Source organism: Saccopteryx bilineata, chromosome 10, assembly GCF_036850765.1.
Source record: "Saccopteryx bilineata isolate mSacBil1 chromosome 10, mSacBil1_pri_phased_curated, whole genome shotgun sequence".
NCBI lineage: Eukaryota > Metazoa > Chordata > Mammalia > Chiroptera > Emballonuridae > Saccopteryx > Saccopteryx bilineata.
In genome coordinates, this window is record NC_089499.1 from 50,736,294 (window position 1) to 50,757,834 (window position 21,541).

The 21,541-nt window shown below is 45.4% G+C and overlaps 1 protein-coding gene and 1 pseudogene across 1 annotated transcript; both read right to left on the reverse strand.

Moving 5' to 3' along the window:
- Nucleotides 1-2,350: 2,350 nt before the first annotated feature.
- On the reverse strand, nt 2,351-21,471 carry BRK1 (BRICK1 subunit of SCAR/WAVE actin nucleating complex). The gene is made up of 3 exons (XM_066245535.1): nt 21,315-21,471; nt 4,018-4,100; nt 2,351-2,990 (listed from the first exon to the last, which is right to left on the reverse strand). The coding sequence occupies exons 1-3, from the start codon at nt 21,430-21,432 to the stop codon at nt 2,964-2,966; spliced, it is 228 nt and encodes a 75-aa protein (XP_066101632.1). The 5' UTR covers nt 21,433-21,471; the 3' UTR covers nt 2,351-2,963.
- Nucleotides 14,629-14,752, reverse strand: LOC136314825 (U8 small nucleolar RNA; annotated as a pseudogene).
- Nucleotides 21,472-21,541: the final 70 nt, after the last annotated feature.

A 21,541-nucleotide genomic window follows, 5' to 3' on the forward strand; every position in this document is an offset into this window, starting at 1 on the left:
ACCTGAACTCTAGAAGTACTTAATTCTTTATCCTAGAAAGAATAGAAAAGGTATTATAATAAACTCAAGTGACTGTTAAAAACACTATACACGCACCCAATAATGTCCAAAAAAACCAGCACTTAGCAAAGCAAAGGATGTCAGTTTTGTTTCTACTGTAAAATCCCATTTTTACGCTCTCTCTGGAGTACATCCATGCCTAGCTGGCTCGCTTTTTCTACCTCTGTGACTTTTTTTTTTTTTTTTTAATTTTCCCATTGATTAGAGAGAGAGTAAAGCATCAACTTCTTGTTCCATTTAATGGCGCACTCATTGGCTGCTTCTCACACATACCCTGAGCCGGGATAGACCCTGCAACCTCAGTGCACCGGGGTCCAGGGTCCTCTATGACTTTCTAAACTTTTACTTGTACTTGAAAAAAAACCCACCACTTTTTTTTTTTTTTTTTTTTTAATTCATTTTAGAGAGGAGAGGGAGAGGCAGAGACAGAGAGGAGAGACAGAGAGAGAGAAGGGGGGAGGAGCTGGAAGCATCAACTCCCATATGTGCCTTGACCAGGCAAGCCCAGGGTTTCGAACCGGCGACCTCAGCGTTTCCAGGTCGATGCTTTATCCACTGCGCCACCACAGGTCAGGCCAAAAACCACCACTTTTAAATGAAGCTACCATTTTAAGATTTTATTTACTGATTTTAGAGAGAGGAGAGAGAAGGGAGGAAGAGTGGGAAGCATCAACTCATAGGGGTCGCTCTCTTAGGTACCTTGACCAGGCAAGTCCAGGGTTTCCAGCTGGCAACCTCTGTGTTTCAGGTCATTTTATCTACTGCGTCACCACTGGTCAGGCTAAATGAAAGTACTGTTTACAATTGTCTTCCAAAGATTGAACAGGGCTTCTAAAAATACAAAGCAGCTTGCTCTGGCTGGGTAGTTCAGTTGGTTAGAGTGTCGTCTCCAATACTCCAAGGTATTGGTTTGATCAGTCAGGGCACATACAAGCATCAACTGGGCTCTGGCCAGGTGGTTCAGTGAATAAAGCATCTTCCTGGTGTGCTGAGATCTTGGGTTCAATCTCTAGTCAGGTCACATAGGAGAAGCAATCAATGAATATACAACTAAATGGAACAACTAAGTGGAACAATGAATTAATACCTCTCTCAAATCAATGAAAATTTTTTTTTTTTTGTATTTTTCTGAAGCTGGAAATGGGGAGAGACAGTCAGACAGACTCCCGCATGCGCCTGACCGGGATCCACCCGGCACGCCCACCAGGAGTGACGCTCTGCCCACCAGGGGGTGATGCTCTGCCCCTCCGGGGCGTCGGGGCATTGCTCTGCCGCGACCAGAGCCACTCTAGCGCCTGGGGCAGAGGCCAAGGAGCCATCCCCAGCGCCCAGGCCATCTTTACTCCAATGGAGCCTTGGCTGCGGGAGGGGAAGAGAAAGAGAGGAAGGAGGGGGGGGGGTGGAGAAGCAAATGGGCACTTCCCCTATGTGCCCTGGCTGGGAATCGAACCCGGGTCCCCCGCACGCCAGGCCGACGCTCTACCGCTGAGCCAACCAGCCAGGGCCTCAAATCAACGAAATTTTTTTTTTAAATGTACCAACCAATGAAAGCACAGCTGAGTAGAGCAGCAGGTTGATGTTTCTTTCTCTAAAATCAATAAATAAAAAAATTTTTTTTTAAAGTGTAAAGCAGCTTGAGCTCTATAAATCGGTTCAATTGGTATTTACTGACCACGTGCCTTCTGCAAGGCATCCAGCTGGGCAATAAGAACAGGAACTCATGTATATTGTAGGATGCAGACACGAAATTGGAGAACGATTCGTAAACCCAGAGTTATAGTGTGAGCACGGCAGGATGGGAGGGACTGAGTAAAGGAAAAGGGCAGTACTGAATGACCTCTATGTGATTGTATAGCCTTTAGAAGAAGGTTGGCACAAGCTTATATCAAGCTTTGGAACCTATAACAGAGTTTTAGAGTCTTCTGTTTAAACTATTTGCTTCAAACCTTGGTTTTAAAACCCTGGATTGTAGTTAAATTGTATGAATGCTAGTATTGCAAGAGACTGTAAGCATCATGCCTAGTTCAACACTGTATCTTTTATTAGAGCATAACATACCTACAAAGTAAGCACTTAGCTAATGTCTGCTGAATGACCAAATGATTCCTACGATAAACTAGTCAGCTAAAAGTCCAAATACAGGGGCTCCGACAGGTAAGCCACCAAGGCTTTGATCAAGCAGCTACACCTGCAATTCTTATGTTAGAATAATAATCCCATACATTAGATTTCCGCGGAATCGGCGAGTCCCATCTCTATCTCCTTCCCCCCCACAATCACAGCAGTCAGATAAAGTCGAGGAGTTTATTACATAAGTATCAGAGGCAGATACCCCAAGTGACAGAAAGAAAACTCTGAAAATGTCCCTTCAAGCAAAATGGGGGTCTGGCCTTGACCTCCCCAGAAGGACAAAAAAACTGGTAGATTAGCAACCACATTCTCTGGCAGCTTTCTAGCCAGGGCATGAGTATCTCAGCCAGGATTATCTGCCACCCCCAACAAAGGTAGGGGGAGACAAAGACTGTTTACAGAATCAATGCAGAGGCAATGAGAGCTTTAAGGAAAGTCTGAGAGAGAAAGAGGGAGGTGGGGAAGACCCTAACAAAGGGTCCTAGGCTTTTGGCTCTGAGCGCTTCAAACATATTGACAAGTAGTTCTACAAAATGTTACTGAAAAGGTAAAATGCCTAATATTTTCAAGAGTTCCCCTGGACTTCTCCCACATGCCACATCACACTGCCAGCTGTATATGGCAGAGCCCAAAGGCCACATTTTTAAAGAAAGAAAAACAAGAGTAAGCCCTGTTGCTCTTTAAGGAGAGGAAGGAGCTGAAGGCTGCTGGGACCTTTCCCACGTAGGCCTGTGTTCTGTAAAGCAACTTCCCAGCAGCAGCCTGGCACAGTTCTAGGTGAGGGTTTCACCTTTTGTCACCTGTTGAAGGAAAATTAAAAATTAGAAATATTGAAAAGGATTAGAAAGTGTAAAAAAATCTCATTTTAAGCCCTAGCCGGTTGGCTCAGTGGTAGAGCGTTGGCCCAGCATGTGAAAGTCCCGGGTTCAATTCCCAGCCAGGGCACACAGGAGAAGCGCCCATCTGCTTCTTCACCCTTCTCCCTCTCCTTCCTCTCTATCTCTCTCTTCCCCTCCTGCAGCCAAGGCTCAATTGGAGCAAAGTTGGACTGGGTGCTGAGGAAGGCTCCATGGTCTCCACCTCAGGGGCTAGAATGGCTCTGATTGCAATGAAGCAACACCCCAGAGTACCGAGCATCGCCCCCTGGTGGGCATGCCGGGGTGGATCCCAGTCTGGCACATGCGAGAGTCTGTCTGTGTCCCCACTGCTTCTCACTTTGGAAAAATATACACACACACACAAATCTTATTTTAGATCCTAGGTGTAGGGAATGGGAGAAAAAAAGACAGCTTTGGGGTCTCAGAAACCTGGTTAAATTCACATAAGGTACTTAACTTCCCTAAACCTATTTCTGCTTCTAGGTTTTTTTCAGCAAGTAGAAATGTGGCCTATCAGGTGGTATCGCAGTGGATAGAGCATTGGACTGGGATGCGAAGGACCCAAGTTAGAAACCTCAAGGTCACTGGCCTGAGCGTGGCATCCAAGACATGACCCCATGGTTGCTGGCTTGAGCCCAAAGGTCAATGGCTTGAGCCCAAGATCGCTGGTTTTAGCAAGGGGTCATTCGCTCTGCTGTAACCCCCTGGTCAAGACACATATGAGAAAGCAATCACTGAACAAATAAAGTGCTGCAGCAAAGAACTGATGCTTCTCATCTCTTTCCCTTCCTGTCTGTCCCTATCTGTCCCTCTTTCTGACTCTTTCTGTCTCTGTCAAAAAAAACAAAAAACAAAAAAAAAACAAAGAAAAGAAAAGTAGAAATGTGCATTTTCTCCTGCACAGCCATTGCCTAGCCTCATGAGGAAGCATCTAGCCCGTTATACTCACCCGTGCTTCAATGTACTCTATTCTCCGTTCAAGGGCTGTCAATTTCTCATTTAGTGTTGCGAGTCTTGAACGACAAGACATATCTGGTAAAAGGAGACTGATGTTCAGGATTAATGTCATTCCAGACATACACACACACCCCTAAGCTAAAAAAGAGGAATGCTGTATCATACAGAGTACACATGAGAACAGGTGGGCAAAGGAAGGGAGTGGAGAGGACAACGTAAGAAGTATCTCAGTGGCTAAAGTCTTAGCCACTTAGACTTTCTACCAAATGTGGTAGGCAGAGAATATAGCTTCCAAATATGTCTATATCTTAATCCCTGGAATTTGTGAATATGTATCCTACATGACAAAAGAGAATTTGTGGATATGATTAAAGTTAAGAGCCTTGAGATCCTGGATTGTGTAGATGACCTCAATCTAATCACAAACCCATAAATGTAGAAGAGAAAGGAAGAGTAAAGGCAGAAGACATTTGAAGTGTGAGAGGTACTCAACTTGCCATTGTTGGCTTTGAAGATGGAGAAAGGGGATCATGAGCCAAGGGATGCGAGTGACCTTTAAAAGCTAGGAACACTCTCAGGAGACAGCTAGCAAAAATACAGGGATGTCAGTCCTGTAGATCTAAGAAACTAAAGTGTACTAACAAGCCAATGGGCGAAAAAACAAATCCTTTCCTAGACCTCGAGAAAGGAAGGCACCCTGCTGACATCATGATTTCAGCCCAATGAGCCACTGTTGGACTTCTGATCTACACAGTTGTAAAATAAATTTATGCCCTGGCCGGTTGGCTCAGTGGTAGAGCGTTGACCTGGCATGCAGGAGTCCTGGGTTCGATTCCCGGCCAGGGCACATAGGAGAAGCGCCCATCTGCTTCTCCACCCCTCCCCCTCTCCTTCCTCTCTGTCTCTCTCTTCCCCTCCCGCAGTCAAGGCTCCATTGGAGCAAAGTTGACCCAGGCGCTGAGGATGGCTCTGTGGCCTCTGCCTCAGGCACTAGAATGGCTCTGGTTGCAACAGAGCGATGCCCCAGATGGGCAGAGCATCGTTCCCTGGGCATGACGAGTGGATCCCGGTCGGGCGCATGCGGGAGTCTGTCTGACTGCCTCCCCGTTTCCAACTTCAGAAAAAAAAAAAAATAATAAAATAAAATAAAAATTAAAAAATAATAAATTTATGTGGTTTAAGCCTCTGTATTTGTGGTAATTTGTTATAGCAGCAATAGAAAACTAATAGATCAAGGCTGTACAAATGGCCATTTGCTAATAGGCAAATTAAAAGTTTCAAGAGAGAAAAAATGACAAGAGGAAGAAAATAATCTCAATCTCAACAGGGTAAGCAGAGGCCAAGAAAGCAACAGACACAATGGGGAGAAGGGAAGGTGTCAGCATTTCTAAGTCAATGGAAGCCATATCACTACTCTTGCTCTAGGAGGGCATTTAACCTTTCATCAGTATTTGTACAGGCCTTTCAGAATGAGAAAACTTGAACATAAAACACCTTGTGAAGCCCACATTCCTTATGCAAAATTCCTTTTCTTTTTTGTAAATTTTTATTTTTTTATTTTTATTTTTTACAGAGACAGAGAGTGAGTCAGAGAGAGGGATAGACAGGGACAGACAGGAACGAAGAGAGATGAGAAGCATCAATCATTAGTTTTTCATTGCGCGTTGCAACACCTTAGTTGTTCATTGATTGCTTTCTCATATGTGCCTTGACCGCAGGCCTTCAGCAGACCTAGTAACCCCTTGCTGGAGCCAGCGACCTTGGGTTCAAGCTGGTGAGCTTTCTGCTCAAGCCAGATGAGCCCACGCTCAAGCTGGTGACCTTGGGGTCTCGAACCTGGGTCTTCTGAATCCCAGTCCGACGCTCTATCCACTGCACCACTGCCTGGTCAGGCTTTCTTTTTTTTTTTTTTTTTTTTGTATTTTTCTGAAGCTGGAAACGGGGAGAGACAGTCAGACAGACTCCCACATGCGCCCGACCGGGATCCACCCAGCACGCCCACCAGGGGCGACGCTCTGCCCACCAGCGGGCGATGCTCTGCCCCTCCGGGGCGTCGCTCTGTCGCGACCAGAGCCACTCTAGCACCTGGGGCAGAGGCCAAGGAGCCATCCCCAGCGCCCGGGCCATCCTTGCTCCAATGGAGCCTTGGCTGCGGGAGGGGAAGAGAGAGACAGAGAGGAAGGAGGGGGTGGGGGTGGAGAAGCAAATGGGCGCTTCTCCTATGTGCCCTGGCCGGGAATCGAACCCGGGTCCCCCACACACCAGGCCGACGCTCTACCGCTGAGCCAACCAGCCAGGGCCAGGCTCTTTTCTTAAAAAAATTTTATTGCCTGACCAGGTGGTTGCACAGTAGATAGAGCATTGCCCTGGGACACTGAGGACTCAGGTTCAAAACCCCGAGGTCGATGGCTTGAATGCAGGTTCACACAGCTTGAATGTGGGGTCTCCAGCTTGAGCGTGGGATCATAGACATGACCCCATGGTCACTGGTTTAAGCAATGGGTCACTGGCTCGGCTGAAGCCCCCCAGGTCAAGGCATATAAAAAAGCAATCAATGAACTAAAGTGCTGCAATGACAAGTTGATACTTCTCTCTCTCCCTTCCTGTCTGTCTGTCCCCGTCTGTCCCCCCCTCTCTCACTGCAAAAACATAAAAAGAAAAAGAAAAAAGAAAAGATTTATTGAGCCTGACCAGGCGGTGGCGCAGTGGATGGAGTGTTGGACTGGGATACAGAGGACCCAGGTTCGAAATCCTGAGGTTGTCACTTGAACTTGGGCTCACCAGCTTGAGCGCGGGGTTGCTGGCTTGAGCATGGGATCATAGACATGACCCCACCCAGTTGAGCCCAAATGTCACTGGCTTAAGCCTAAGGTTGCTGGCTTGAGCAAGGGGTCTCTGTTCTGCTGTAGCCGCCCGGTCAAGGCACATATGAGAAAGCAATCAATGAGCCTGACCAGGCAGTGGTGCAGTGGATAGAGCGTTGGATTGGGATGTGGAGGACCCAGGTTCAAGAGACCCCAAGGTCGCCAGCTTGAGTGAGGGCTCATTTGGTTTGAGCAAAGCTCACCAGCTTGGACCCAAGGTCGCTGGCTTGAGCAAGGGGTTACTCGGTCTGCTGAAGGCCCCCAGTCAAGGCACATATGAGAAAGCAATCAATGAACAACTAAAGTGTTTCAATGAAAAACTGATGATTGATGCTTCTCATCTCTCTTCGTTCCTGTCTGTCTGTCCCTGTCTATCCCTCTCTCTGACTCACTCTCTCTCTGTCTCTGTAAAAAAAAAAAAAAAGGCCCTGGCTGGTTGGCTCAGTGGTAGAGGGTCGGCCTGGCGTGCAGAAGTCCCAGGTTCGATTCCCTGCCAGGGAACACAGGAGAAGCGCCCATCTGCTTCTCCACCCCTCCCCCCCTCCTTTCTCTCTGTCTCTCTCTTCCCCTCCCGCAGCCAAGGCTCCATTGGAGCAAAGATGGCCCAGGCGCTGGGGATGGCTCCTTGGCCTCTGCCCCAGGCGCTAGAGTGGCTCTGGTGGCTGCAGAGCGACGCCCCCGGAGGGGCAGATCATCACCCCCTGGTGGGCAGAGTGTCGCCCCCTGGTGGGCGTGCCGGGTGGATCCCGGTCGGGCGCATGCAGGAGTCTGTCTGACTGTCTCTCCCCGTTTCTAGCTTCGGAAAAATACAAAAAAAAAAAAAAGGCAAGTTATCAATGAACTAAGGTGCTGCAACAAAGAACTGATGCTTCTCATTTCTCTCCCTTCTTGTCTGTCTGTCCCTATTTGTCCCTCTCTCTGACTCTCTCTCTGTCTCTATCAAAAAGTATTTTATTATTGATTTCAGGGAGACAGAGATGCTCCTATATGTGCCCCGACTGGGGATCGAACTGGCAACCTCTGTGCTTTGAGACGATGCTCTAACCCAGTGGTCCCCAACCCCTGGGCCGCAGACCAGTACCAGTCCGTGGGCCATTTGGTACCGGTCCGCAGAGAAAAAATAAATAACTTACATTATTTCCGTTTTATTTATATTTAAGTCTGAACAATGTTTTATTTTTAAAAATGACCAGATTCCCGCCTGACCTGAGGTGGTGCAGTGGGATAAAGCGTCGACCTGGAACACTGAGGTTGCCGGTTCGAAACCTTGGGCTTGCCAGGTCAAGGCACATATGGGAGTTGATGCTTCTTGCTCCTCCCCTTTCTCTTTCTCTTTCTTTCTCTCTCTCTCCCCCTCCCCCTCTAAAATCAATAAATAAAAAAATAAAATAAAAACAAAATAATATTAAAAAAAATGACCAGATTCCCTCTGCTACATCCATCTAAGACTCACTCTTGACGCTTGTCTCGGTCACATGATACATTTATCCGTCCCACCCTAAAGGCCGGTCTGTGAAAATATTTTCTGACATTAAACCGGTCTGTGGCCCAAAAAAGGTTGGGGACTACTGCTCTAACCAATTAAGCTATCCAGGCTAGGGCTTTACCTTTTCTAATCTTTCACCACCTCACTCAAAATGAAAGTTAGATTTTCCCTAAAATGCCTTTTATTCTGCAAAAATCTCTAACAGAAACTACCTGACTACTCTTTCCATAACCATTCTCAACATACAGGAGCAAAAGGTTTCTACACATGCTAATTATTTCCTACCACTTCCTCCAACTTTGTTGCTCAATCATCTCTCAATAATCATCACTTTTTAAGTTTAAAATGTCCACCCTCTGAGATGCACTCCCACTCAGTAAATTTAACATTTAGCTCACAATCTTCCTTCTCATCTTTCCTGGCTGTTAGGCAAAAGTGTTTTGGCACCCAGTTTGAAACAAATCTTCCTATACCCTGACCTTGCCTCAATTTTTTTTAAATTTTATTAATTTTTAGAGAGAGAGGAGTGAGAGAGAAAGAGAGAGAAAGAAGGGGGAGGAGCAGGAAGCATCAACTCCCATATGTGCCTTGATCAGGCAAGCCCAAGGTTTCGAAACGGCGACCTCAGTGTTCCAGGTCGACGCTTTATCCCACTGCGCCACCACAGGTCAGGCTCTTGCCTCAATTTTGATTTCATCATATCCAAATCTCACTCATCTAAATATTCTCCTTCAACTTGAAACTATGAAAGGTCTTTGCCAGATTGATATAATTCTCCCTTTTTTGTTATTTACCTAAACATTTATGATGGAATTTCTAATTTGTAAATTACTAATATAGTTAATCCTTGATTATCATTTCTTGCTTTGGATAAAAATTTAACAATCAAGAATGTTTACTATGCCCTGGCCAAATTGCTTGGTTGGTTAGAGCATCGTCCCAAAGCACAGAGGTTGCTGGTTTGATCCCCAGTCAGGGCACACACAGGAACAGATGTTCCTGTCTCTTTCCTGTTCTTCCAAAAATCAATAAAATAAATACTTAAGAAAATAAAAGGTTCGCCACTACTACTTAGCAAAGCTTTGATAAAGTATGACATATCTAGGAAACACTATTAAAACAGCCCCTACAAATTACCAGTATGGGCACTAGCCAGGTGGCTCCGTGCAGAGGTTGCAGGTTCAATCCCGAGTACATGAGAAGGAGCCAGTGAGTGCACAAGTAAATGAAATTAAGTGGGACAATGAATTGATGCTTCTCTTTCCCTCTCTCTCTCTCTCAATCCCACTCTTCCTCATTCCTCTCAAATCAATGGAAAAAAGTGACCAGTTTGGACATGGAAGCACTCCTGTGCCTTTCCACTCTCTCTCCGCTTTCCCCTAGGCCAGTTACCTCTTGAGTCCATTTCCTCTACTTCTCAGACTTTCTTAATAAACTTTCTCTTATTTTTTTCTTTTTCTTTTTCTTTACAGAGACAGAGAGAGAGTCAGAGAGAGGGACAGATAGGGACAGACAGGAACAGAGAGAGATGAGAAGCATCAATCATCAGGGGTTTTTTTTTGTTGCGACACATTAGTTGTTGATTGACTGCTCTCTCACATGTGCCCTGACTGCAGGCCTTCAGCAGACCGAGTAACCCCTTGCTCAAGCCAGCGACCTTGGGTCCAAGCTGGTGAGCCTTGCTCAAACCAGATGAGCCCGTGCTCAAGCTGGCGACCTCGAGGTCTTGAACCTGGGTCCTTCTACATCCCAGTCTGACGCTCTATCTACTGCGCCACCGCCTGGTCAGGCAATAAACTTTCTCTTATAGTTTGAAAAAATATATATACCAGTTTGAAGAATATTTAATGACAAGAGAAAATGTTCATGCAACAAAACTAAATATTTATGTACCTGTAATTTATAATTTATTTACATGGCTGTTTCCCTAGTAAAATGAGTTAATCAAAGGTAGATATAGCCTGACCAGATGTGGCGCAGTGGATAGAGCATTGACCTGGTCTGAAACCTCAGTCTCCAATGAGCAATAAACAATGAACAGCACAGGCTCACCAGCTTGAGTGCAGGATCATCAACATGATCCCAAGTTTGCTGGCTTAAAGCCCAAGATTGCTGGCTTGAGTTAGGGGTCACTAGCTCGTCTTGAACCCCCCAGTCAAGGCACATATAAGAAGCAATCCATGAACAACTAAAGTGACATAACTATGAGTTGATGCTTCCAATCTCTCCCTTTCTGTCTCCCTCTCTCAAATAAATAAATAAATAAAAAGGCAGATACTCTATAAATCTTTGTAACCTTGGGTCTTGCCTGGCACATAAAAGTTTACTGAAAAAAATAGCTAGATTCTGGTATATTAATTGAACAAAAGATTGACTCTAGTGTGATCCCACTACGTAATTTTACAAGTGGATAAACCACAGCTCGGATAAGTGGAGGGCCATCATGGGTAACTGATGAGACAATAGCACAGCAGAGCTGAGTTCAAAACCCAGTTCCCGCCTGACCAGGCAGTGGTGCAGTGGATAGTGTCGGACTGGGATGAGGAGGACCCAGGTTCGAGACCCCGAAGTCGCCATCTTGAGCGCAAGCTCATCTGGTTTCAGCAAGGCTTACCAGCTTGAACCCAAGGTCGCTGGCTTGAGCAAGAGGTCACGGTCTGCTGTAGCCCCCGGTCAAGGCACATGAGAAAACAATCAATGAATAACTAAGGAGCCTCAACGAAGAACTGATGCTTCTCATCTCTCTCCCTTCCTGACTGTCTGTCCCTATCTGTCCCTCTCTCTGTCTCTCCCACAAACAACAACAACTCAGTTCCCTCACGGCCCAGTTTGGTACTCTTTCCCATCACACTGTCCTAGTGCACACTGTTACCATCTTTCTAAGCCACTGAGGCCATCATTCATTCTCTGCATCCCTTAAAATCTGCTTATACCCCAATTCTTCCACTTTCTAGTTCCTTTTTATTTCCATATTAGATCCTTTTCCACTCATCCATCTTTACTACTGCTCTTTATTACCCTTTTCATTCATTCACTCATTATTCATTCATTTATAGTGATAGGAAGGGAAGAGAGGAAGTGAGAGAGATGAGATGCATCAACTCTTGTTGCTTCACTTTGTTCACTGATTGCTTCTCCTACTTGCCTGGTGGGGGAGACAGGACTCAAGCTTAACCAGTGACCCCTGGCTCAAGACAACATCCTTAGGCTTTAAGCCAGTGTTCACTCAAGCCAGTGACCCCACATTCAAGCTGCAACTCCGCACTCAAGACAAGACTGTACTCTAGCCGACAAGTCCACACTCAGCTGGTAGCTGGCAACCTCGGGGTTTCAAACTGGGGCTCTTAGCGTCCCTGGCCAATGCTCAATCCACTGCACCACGACCCATCAGTTGAGTTCTTCATTATCTGTTTTCAAAAATAGCTTTATTGTCTGACCTGTGAAAGAGAAAGAGGGGGAAGGGGAAGGAAAGCATTTGTTGTTCCACTCAGTCGTGCATTATTTAAATAGTTTTTTTCTTAAGTGAGGAGTGGGGAAGCATGTGCCCTACTGGGATCCACCTAGTAAATCCACCAGGGGGCAATGCTCTGTCCATCTGGGGCGTTGCTCTGTTGCAACCAGAGCCATTTTATCACCTGAGGTGAGTCCATGGAGCCATCCTCAGCGCCCAGGCCAACTTACTCCAGTGAAGCCTTGGCTGTAGGAGAGAAAGAGATAAAGAAAAGGGAGATGGGGAAGAGTGGAGAAGCAGATGGTCACTTCTCTTGTGTGCCTTGACTGGGAATTGAACCCATAATCTTGTTTCAGGCCAACATTCCTAACTAATGGAGCGAAGAAGCCAGTGCAGTACTGCTTCTTCTAATGTCCAGGTATAGCTTGAGTGGAAGCATACCAGCACCCTTCCTTTCCTTAATACACTGTCATGCCTGCCCAACAGGACCATATCTCTTTCAGTCCGGCTTTTAGAATTTCAAATGCATATCATATATGCTATTCAGTAACAGCATTAATGTTATCACTGACAATCTGTCATTTCCCATAAAAAGAGCCAAAATTATCTGAAGGGGTGGGTGGTGAGAGGGAGGGTTCCTTCCTGGATGGCTGTTCTGTCAACCTGGTAATAATCAGAATCCAAGAACAACACAATGCTATTGGACTCTATGAATAAGCACTGTTGAGAAATATAAAATGTGGAACTCTAGAAACTTTGGTTATATTTCAGAGCCTATTAAATACATACTGGTTCAAACAAAATACAGGGAAAGCATTCAACAGCTGAACAAATCTGAAAACAGAGGGTCATTTATGTGTACATTATCAAGAGACTTTAACTGAAAATGTCAGTTATTCTTGTGAGGATGCTTGATAATGCATTCTCGTCAGGATGACCCCCCCCTTAACCACAAAAAATGCATTCCAAGACCCCAGTGGATGCCTAAAACCACAGATAGTACCAAACCCTATATATACTATGTTCTTCCCTACACATGCATACATACATACATACATAAGTTTTATTTATAAATTAGGCACATAAGCCCTGGCCAGATAGCTTGTCTGGTTAAAGCAGGGGTTCCCAAACTACGGCCCGTGGGCCGCATGTGGCCCCCTGAGGCCATTTATTCAGCCCCTGCTGCACTTCCGGAAGGGGCACCTCTTTCATTGGTGGTTAGTGAGAGGAGCATAGTTCCCACTGAAATACTGGTCAGTTTGTTGATTTAAATTTACTTGTTCTTTATTTTAAATATTGTATTTGTTCCCGTTTTGTTTTTTTACTTTAAAATAAGATATGTGCAGTGTGCATAGGGATTTGTTCATAGTTTTTTTTTATAGTCTGGCCCTCCAACGGTCTGAGGGACAGTGAACTGGCCCCCTGTGTAAAAAGTTTGGGGACCCCTGGGTTAAAGTATCACCCAGATGTGCAAAGGTTGCTGGTTTGATCCCTAGTCAAGGCATACACAGAAACAGATCGATGTTTCTGTCTCTTTCTCCCTTCCTCTCTAAAATAAATAAATTTTAAAAATAAAATTAGGCACGTAAGAGATTAATAAGCCTGACCAGGCAGTGGCGCAGTGGATAGAGCGATGGACTGGGACGTGGAAGACCCAGGTTTGAGACTCTGAGGTTGCCAGCTTGGGTGCCGGCTCATCAAGTTTGAGCAAAAAGCTCACCAGCTTGAGCCCAAGGTCGCTGGCTCAAGCAAGGGGTTGCTCGGTCTGCTGAAGGCCCGTGGTCAAGGCACATATGAGAAAGCAATCAGTGAACAACTAAGGTGTTACAACGTGCAATGAAAAACTAATGATTGATGCTTCTCATCTCTCCATTCCTGTCTGTCTGTCCGTGTCTATCCCTCTCTCTGACTTTCTCTGTCTCTGAAAAAAAAAAAGAAAAAAAGGAAATTAATAAAAATAACTAATAATAAAATAGAACAAGTATAACAAGTTATGTGAATGTGGTCTTTCTCTTTCAAAATATCTTTTAAATTTCTTTTCCCATTGATTGAGAAAGAGAGAGAAAAGAATGGGGTGAGAGAGAGCAATGGGGTGAGAGAGAGAGGAAAAGGAGCTGGGGGAGGAGGAGGGAGAGAGAGAGAGAAGCATCAACTTGCTGTTCCACTTAGTTCAGCGGTTCTCAACCTGTTCTCAACCTTGTATTCAAGGGGTTACTTGAATACAAGCACTATGGAAACACAGCAGTGGATCTGGTAACTCAGCTGGCTACTAAGTGACTAATAGGCAGATAGTATCTACAGCGTAGATACACTGGACAAAAGGAGATGGTTCATGTCCTGGGCAGAAGAGAATGGGACAATAAGAGATTTCAATACGCTGCTCTGAACCATATACAATTTAAAACTTAAAAATTGTTTTTTTCTGGAATATTCCATTTAATATTTTCAAACCACAGTTGACTGAAAGTAACTGAACTATGGAAAGGGAAACAGTAGATAAGGGGTGACAGTTGTATACATTATGACTGCTAATAAATGCCAGTTACCAGCTTCTTATCTGAACTCTTCTGCACATAGCCTTACCCTACAAGAATCATTTTTTTCTTTCTTTTTATTTTTTATTTTTTTTACATTTTATTTATTCATTTTAGAGAGGAGAGAGACAGAGAGAGGGAGAGAGAGACAGGGGGGAGGAGCACGAAGCATCAACTCCCATATGTGCCTTGACCAGGCAAGCCCAGGGTTTCGAACTGGCGACCTCAGCATTTCCAGGTCAGTGCTTTATCCACTGCGCCACCACAGGTCAGGCCATTTTTTTCTTTCTTATCATGCAGAAATGTCAATCATGAATCATGCAATCTCCAATTATCATGTTCCAATATGCCCTCCCAAAAGAGGACTAGATAAGAATTATCCTACCTGATGATCAAAAATCAAGTCTGCTCATCCTGACCAGGCAATGGTGCAGTGGCTAGAGCGTCGGACTGGGATGTGGAGGACCCAGGTTTGAAACCCCAAGGTCACCGGCTTGAGTGCAGGGTTGCTGGCTCGATCGTGAGATCATAGACATGACCCCATGGTCGCTGGCTTGGGCAAGGGGTCACTCTCTTTGCTGTAGCCCCCTGGTCAAGGTACATATTGAGAAAGCAATCAATGAACAACTAAGGTGCCACAACGAAGAATTGATGCTTCTCATCTCTTTCCCTCCTGTCTGCCTGTCCTTATCTGTCCGTCTCTCTCTGTTGCCAAAAATTAAATAAATAAATAATAAATAAAAATCAAGTCTGCTCAAGCCAGCAACTATGAGGTTGTGTCTATGATCCTATGCTCCAAGCCAGCAACCTATGCTTTTTTTTTTAATTCAGAGAGGATGGGAGGCAGAGACAAACTGCCACATGTGCACAGATCAGGATCCACCCTACAAGTCCACTAGGGGGCAATGCTCTGCCCATCTGGGATATTGCTCCGTTGCTCAGCAACCGAGCTCTTCTCACTGTGTAAGGCAGAAGCCATGGAGCCATTCTCAGCAACTTGGGCCAACTCACTCCAATCGAGCCATGGCCGCGGGAGAGGGAGAGGGAGAGGGAGAGGGAGAGGGAGGGGGAGGGGGAGGGGGAGGGGGAGAGGGAGGGGTGAGGGAGGGGGAGGGGGAGGGGAGGGGGAGGAGGAGGGGAAGAGGGAGAGGGAGAGGGAGGGGGAGAGGGAGAGGGAGAGAAGCGAGAGGGAGAGGGAGAGGGAGAGAAGCGAGAGGGAGAGGGAAAGAAGCGAGAGGGAGAGGGAGAGAAGCGAGAGGGAGAGGGAGAGAAGTGAGAGGGAGAGGGAGAGGGAGAGAAGCGAGAGGGAGAGGGAGAGGGAGAGAAGCGAGAGGGGGAGGGAGAGAAGCGAGAGGGGGAGGGATAGAGAAGCAGATGGGTGCTTCTCCTGTGTGCCCTGACCAGAAATCAACCCCCAGACAGCCACATGCCAGGCTGAAGCTCTACCACTAAGCCAACTGGCCAGGGCCAATCTTGAGGTTTCAAACCAGGGTCCTCAGCATCTCAGATCAACACTCTATCCAGTGGTCCACCATCAGTCAGGCAAATCTTTCTCCTGAATTGTTTTTGCAGGTAAGTCTTATTTCTCCAACAAAATTTTAACTTTCTTTAGAGTGGCTATGATGTTCATTTCTTCCTAATAATTCCTTTCCATAGTATCTGACACACAGCTGGGTCACAACTGGCATGTTATATCTATCTGTTGGCAAAGTATAAAAACTGAGATTTAAGGCCCTGTCCAGGTAGCTTAGTTGGTTTTAGTATATCCCAATACGCCAAGGTTGTGGGTTCAATCCTGTCAGGGAACGTGTAAGAATCAACCAATGAATGCATAAATAAGTGGAACAACAAATTAATTTTTTGCTTTGCCTGTGGTGACCCAGTGAATAGTGTCAACCTAGAATGCTGAGGTCACTGGTTTGAAACCCTGGGCTTACGTGGCCAAGGCAGATACAACAATCAACCAATGAACAACTAAGTGAAGTAACTAATTCTTGTTCCCCACCCTTCTCTCTCTGTAAAATCCATAAATTAAAAAAAAATTTTTTTGTATTTTTCTGAAGCGAGAAGTGGGAAGGCAAAGACAGACTCCCATATGCTCCCGATCAGGATTCACCCAGCAAGCCCACTAGGGGGCGACGCTCTGCCCATCTGGGGCGTTGCTCTGTTGTAACCAGAGCTATTCTAGTGCCTGAGGCAGAGGCCATGGAGCCATTCCCAGAGCTCAGGCCAACTTTGCTCCAATGGAGCCTTGGCTGCAGGAAGAGAAGAGAGAGATAGAAAGAAGAGGGGGAAGGGTGGAGAAGCAGATGGACGCCTTTTCTGTGTGCCCAGGCTGGGAATCAAACATGGGACTTCCACATGTTGGGCTGACGCTCTACCACTGAGTCAAATGGCCAGGGCCTAATAAATAACATCTAAAAACATAAAAATAAATAAAAATAAAAAATCAATGTTTCTAAAATTAATCAAAAATTGCAATTTTTAAAGAAAACTGAGATCTAAAAATAATCACATTTTCTATTTTTCATTACATTTCTATGCACATATTAGCCTTAGAAACAGAATAAAAGTATAAAAATAAAATACTATCATCTGTGACAATCTAATTTTAGAAACTTCACCAATTCCTAGTACAGGCCTAGTGTTAGGACGTTATCACTGCTAACAGTGATAACAGTATGTGCTCAGGTTCAGGTGGTGCTCCAACACTAAAGGGAAAACCACAAAAGATTGTAACTCTACTCTTACTAGCTGGAATCACAGGGCAAAAGCTGTCCCTTCTCCAAAGCACATGGCCAACAGACTCTCTGAGTCAGGATGAGGACTGTAGTATTGCTGCCATTTTCAGAGAGCTCCAGATGCCTCCTCAAAGTAAAGTATTAAATCTTTGTACAACCAAATCATATTATCCTAACCTCAATAGAAGACTCACAGATATACATCAAAACCAAGAAGTCATACTAAGTGTTTAGAATGGAAAAATACATTCCCATACATGCCCATCCAGGGCCATCCAATGCCAAGATAATATACTCAAGCATATCCTTATGACTTATCCAGTTTCTGGCCTGTTGGTATTTGCCTAAACCAGGGGTAGTCAACCATTTTATACCTACCGCCCACTTTTGTATCTCTGTTAATAGTAAAATTTTCTAACCGCCCACCAGTTCCACAGTAATGGTGATTTATAAAGTAAGAAAGTAACTTTATAAACTTTATAAAGCAGAGTTACAGCAAGTTAAAGCACATAATAATAATTGCTTACCAAGTACTTTATGTCAGATTTTCGCTAAGTTTGGCAGAATAAGTCTTTATAAAACAACTTACTAGAGTTAAATCTATCTTTTTATTTATACTTTGGTTGCTCCGCTACTGCCCACTATGAAAGCTGGAACACCCACTAGTGGGCGGTAGCGACCAGGTTGACTACCACTGGTCTAAACACTTGTATTGTGACATTGCCAGCCTTCACCAGCTTTATAACTATTTCAGATTGCTTTAACTTTTAAAAATTTTTAAAAAGATTTTATTTATTCATTTTTAAAGAGACAGATAAAGAGAGAAGGGGGAAAGAACAGGAATAGTCAACTCCCATATGTGCCTTGACCAGGCAAACCCAGGGTTTTTGAACTGGCAACCTCAGCTTTCCAGGTCGATGCTTTATCCACTGTGCCACCACAGGTCAGGCACTTTTTTAAATTTTTATTTTATTGATTTTTAGAAAGAGAAACATGGATTTGCTGTTCCATTCATTTATGTATTAATTGGTTGATTTTTTGTTCTTTTGTTTGGGATCTTTTTTGAGACAGGAAGAGAGAGAGAGAGAAGGAGAGATATAAGAAGTATCAACTCATAGTTGCTTCACTTTAGTTTATTGATTACTTCTCATACGTGCCTTGAGCGGGGGGGGGGGGGGGGGGTTTCAAACTGAGTCAGTGACCTCTTGCTCAAGCCAGCGACCCTGGGTTTCAAGCCAGTGACCTTGAAATCATGTTGATGATCCTCCACTCAAGCTAGTCACCCAATGCTCAATCTGGCAAGCCCATGCTTTAGCTACCAACTTTGGGGTTTCCTTTGAACCAGGGTTCTCAGTGTCCGGGTCAACACTCAATCCAATAAGCCACCACAGGTCCAGCAATTGGCTGATTCTTGTATGTGCCCTGACCAGGGATTGAACTTGCAATCTTGATGTACAAGAACGATGTTCTAACAAGCTGAGCTATCCAGCCAGCGCTACTTTAACATTTAATTTTGCTTCATAATTCTGCTTGTTTTTTTTTTAACAGAGACAGAGAGTCAGAGAGAGGGATACATTGGGACAGACAGACTGGAACAAAGAGAAATGAGAAGCATCAGTTTTTCGTTGTGACACCTTAGTTGTTCATTGATTGCTTTCTCATATGTGCCTTGACCGTGGGCCTTCAGCAGACCGAGTAATCCCTTGCTCGAGCCAGCGACCTTGGGTACAAGCTGGTGAGCTTTGCTCAAACCAGATAAGCCCACACTCAAGCCGGCGACCTTCGGGGTCTTGAATCTGGGTCCTCTGCATCCCAGTCCGACACTCTATCCACTGCACCACCGCCTGGTCAGGCCATAATTCTGTTCTTACTAGTAATTAATTGTTCTTTTCTTTAAAGAACTAAATTCCCTTTCTAAAATCTTCAAAAACCACCTAGCAACCATTCCAAATATCAGGCCACTGTAATCACTTTAAGAGTAATAGGTAGGGCCCTGGCCGGTTGGCTCAGCGGTAGAGCGTCGGCCTAGCGTGCGGAGGACCCGGGTTCGATTCCCGGCCAGGGCACACAGGAGAAGCGCCCATTTGCTTCTCCACCCCTCCGCCGCGCTTTCCTCTCTGTCTCTCTCTTCCCCTCCCGCAGCCAAGGCTCCATTGGAGCAAAGATGGCCCGGGCACTGGGGATGGCTCTGTGGCCTCTGCCCCAGGCGCTAGAGTGGCTCTGGTCGCAACATGGCGACGCCCAGGATGGGCAGAGCATCGCCCCCTGGGGGGCAGAGCACCGCCCCTGGTGGGCGGGCCGGGTGGATCCCGGTCGGGCGCATGCGGGAGTCTGTCTGACTGTCTCTCCCTGTTTCCAGCTTCAGAAAAATGAAAAAAAAAAAAAAAAAAAAAAAAAAAAAAAAAAAAAAAAGAAAAATAAGAGTAATAGGTAGGGTGAACACACAACATGGTGTGCAAAGATGTGTTGTAGAGTTGGTGACTTGAAACCTGTATAATTATGCTATTTAATATCACTCTAATATATTCAATAAAAAAAAAGGAGAAGAAAAGCTAAGAGAAGCCATTCCTTCCGGCTCCTGAAGATTGGAATTCTGTGTATCTATTTCCTCAGCTTAAGACTTGTTGGAAATCTCTGAATAAAAACAAGAATCTTTATTCTCTATCAATCACAAAATGTGACTGACATTTCATAAAATCTCAGGGCAGGTATTTCCTTTTTTTTTTTCTTTTAACTTTATTTATTCATTTTTAGAGAGGAAAGAAAGAAGGGGAGAAGGGGGACAGGAAGCATCAACTTCCATATGTGCCTTGACCAGGCAAGCCCAGGGTATCAAATTGGTGACTGCAGTGTTCCAGGTAGAAGCTTTATCCATTGTGCCATCACAGGTCACGCCCAGAGTAGGTATTTCTTTGCTAATAAAACAGAATAAAGACATTTCTAGCCCTGGATGGATAGCTCAGTTGGTTAGAGCATTGTCCCCATACACAGGTGTTGCAGGTTCCAGCATGGACAGGGCACATCAACACAGGTTGATGTTTCTGTCTCTCTCCCTTCCTCTCTCTCTAAAAAAAAAATCAACAAATGAATTTTTTTTTTTAAATCTGACCTTTGGTGGCGCAGTGAATCAAGTGTTGACCTGGAACACTGAGGTCTCAGGTTCAAAACCCCAGGTCTGTCTGGTAAAGGCACATAGAGAAACAACTGCTAGGAGCTGATGCTTCCTGCTCCTTTTCCCCCTACACCTTGTGATTACATACATCTAGCCAGGACTCAATTTCTCTTAAACACCTGCGGACCATGGGATGGGAATCTGTTACAGGCTTGCTTTCCAGAAGGATACAGAATAAAGACTATCAAGAGTAGGCCATGCCTTGGAAGATTTTGGTAGAAGCAGATAGAACACCTACTGCCGGCTGGATACTAGCAATACAGAGATTTCCATAGCTTTACACAACAACGTGGACCTTATTTCCTTTTTTTTTTTTAATTTTTGATTTTTTTAAATTTTTTGTTCATTTTTAGAAAGAGAGAAGAGAGAGAGAGAGAGAAAAGGAGGGGAGCAGGAAGCATCAACTCCCATATGTGCCTTGATCAGGCAAGCCCGGGGTTTTGAACCAGCGACCTCAATATTTCAGGTCTACGTTTTATCCACCACAGGTCAGGCTGTGCTTTATTTCTGACTTCATCTCCTACCACTTTCAGCACAACAAACGGGAGACAGGAAAGGACAGTCAGGAGAAGGCTGAAAGAGCAAGTAAAGGGGCGCTAAAGGGTCTCGACTCGATCCTAAAAATGGGGAACCGTCAGGGGCAACGACACGGCCACGGCTATGTTCTGGAAGGTGCATTCTGAGTGTAAAGTGGGAGCCAGAAAGGAAGCGGAGCACAAAGGAAGCAGGGACACTATGGAAGATAAAACGCAGAGAGTAGTTAGGGCTGCCTGACATGTCCGGGAAAAGGACAGGTTAATGGCTGCGGAATGATGGCAATAAGGCCGATGAGCTCAGCATGGAGCAGGATAACCCTACAGGAACTGCCCAGTAGGGCCTCAGGGTCAGGGAGGGAGGAGGAAAGTGGGACCTGAAGGAGAAAGTGAAAAGCAGCAGGAGTTAAGGGCTCCCGGCGAGAGCCCTTTCAAAGCTTCTCAGCACCTCGGCCAAACTGCCTCCAAGGACTCCCTCCATCCCGCCTCCCGCTGATCACCCACTGACCGAATGAATTGAGAAAGTCTGCGATTTTCTTGATGCTGCTGGTGATGACCTCAATGTATTCCCGGTTCGCCCAGTCCTGGTGAATTTCCCGCTGCACCGGATCCTCTTGTCCCGCCATGGCTGCTGCCTAAGTAAAGCGACTGCGCAAGCGCCTCGATCCTCCAGGACGACCGTGCGCCTGCGCCGCCAGCCCACACCCATCCTTTGGCACCCACGAATCAACTGGC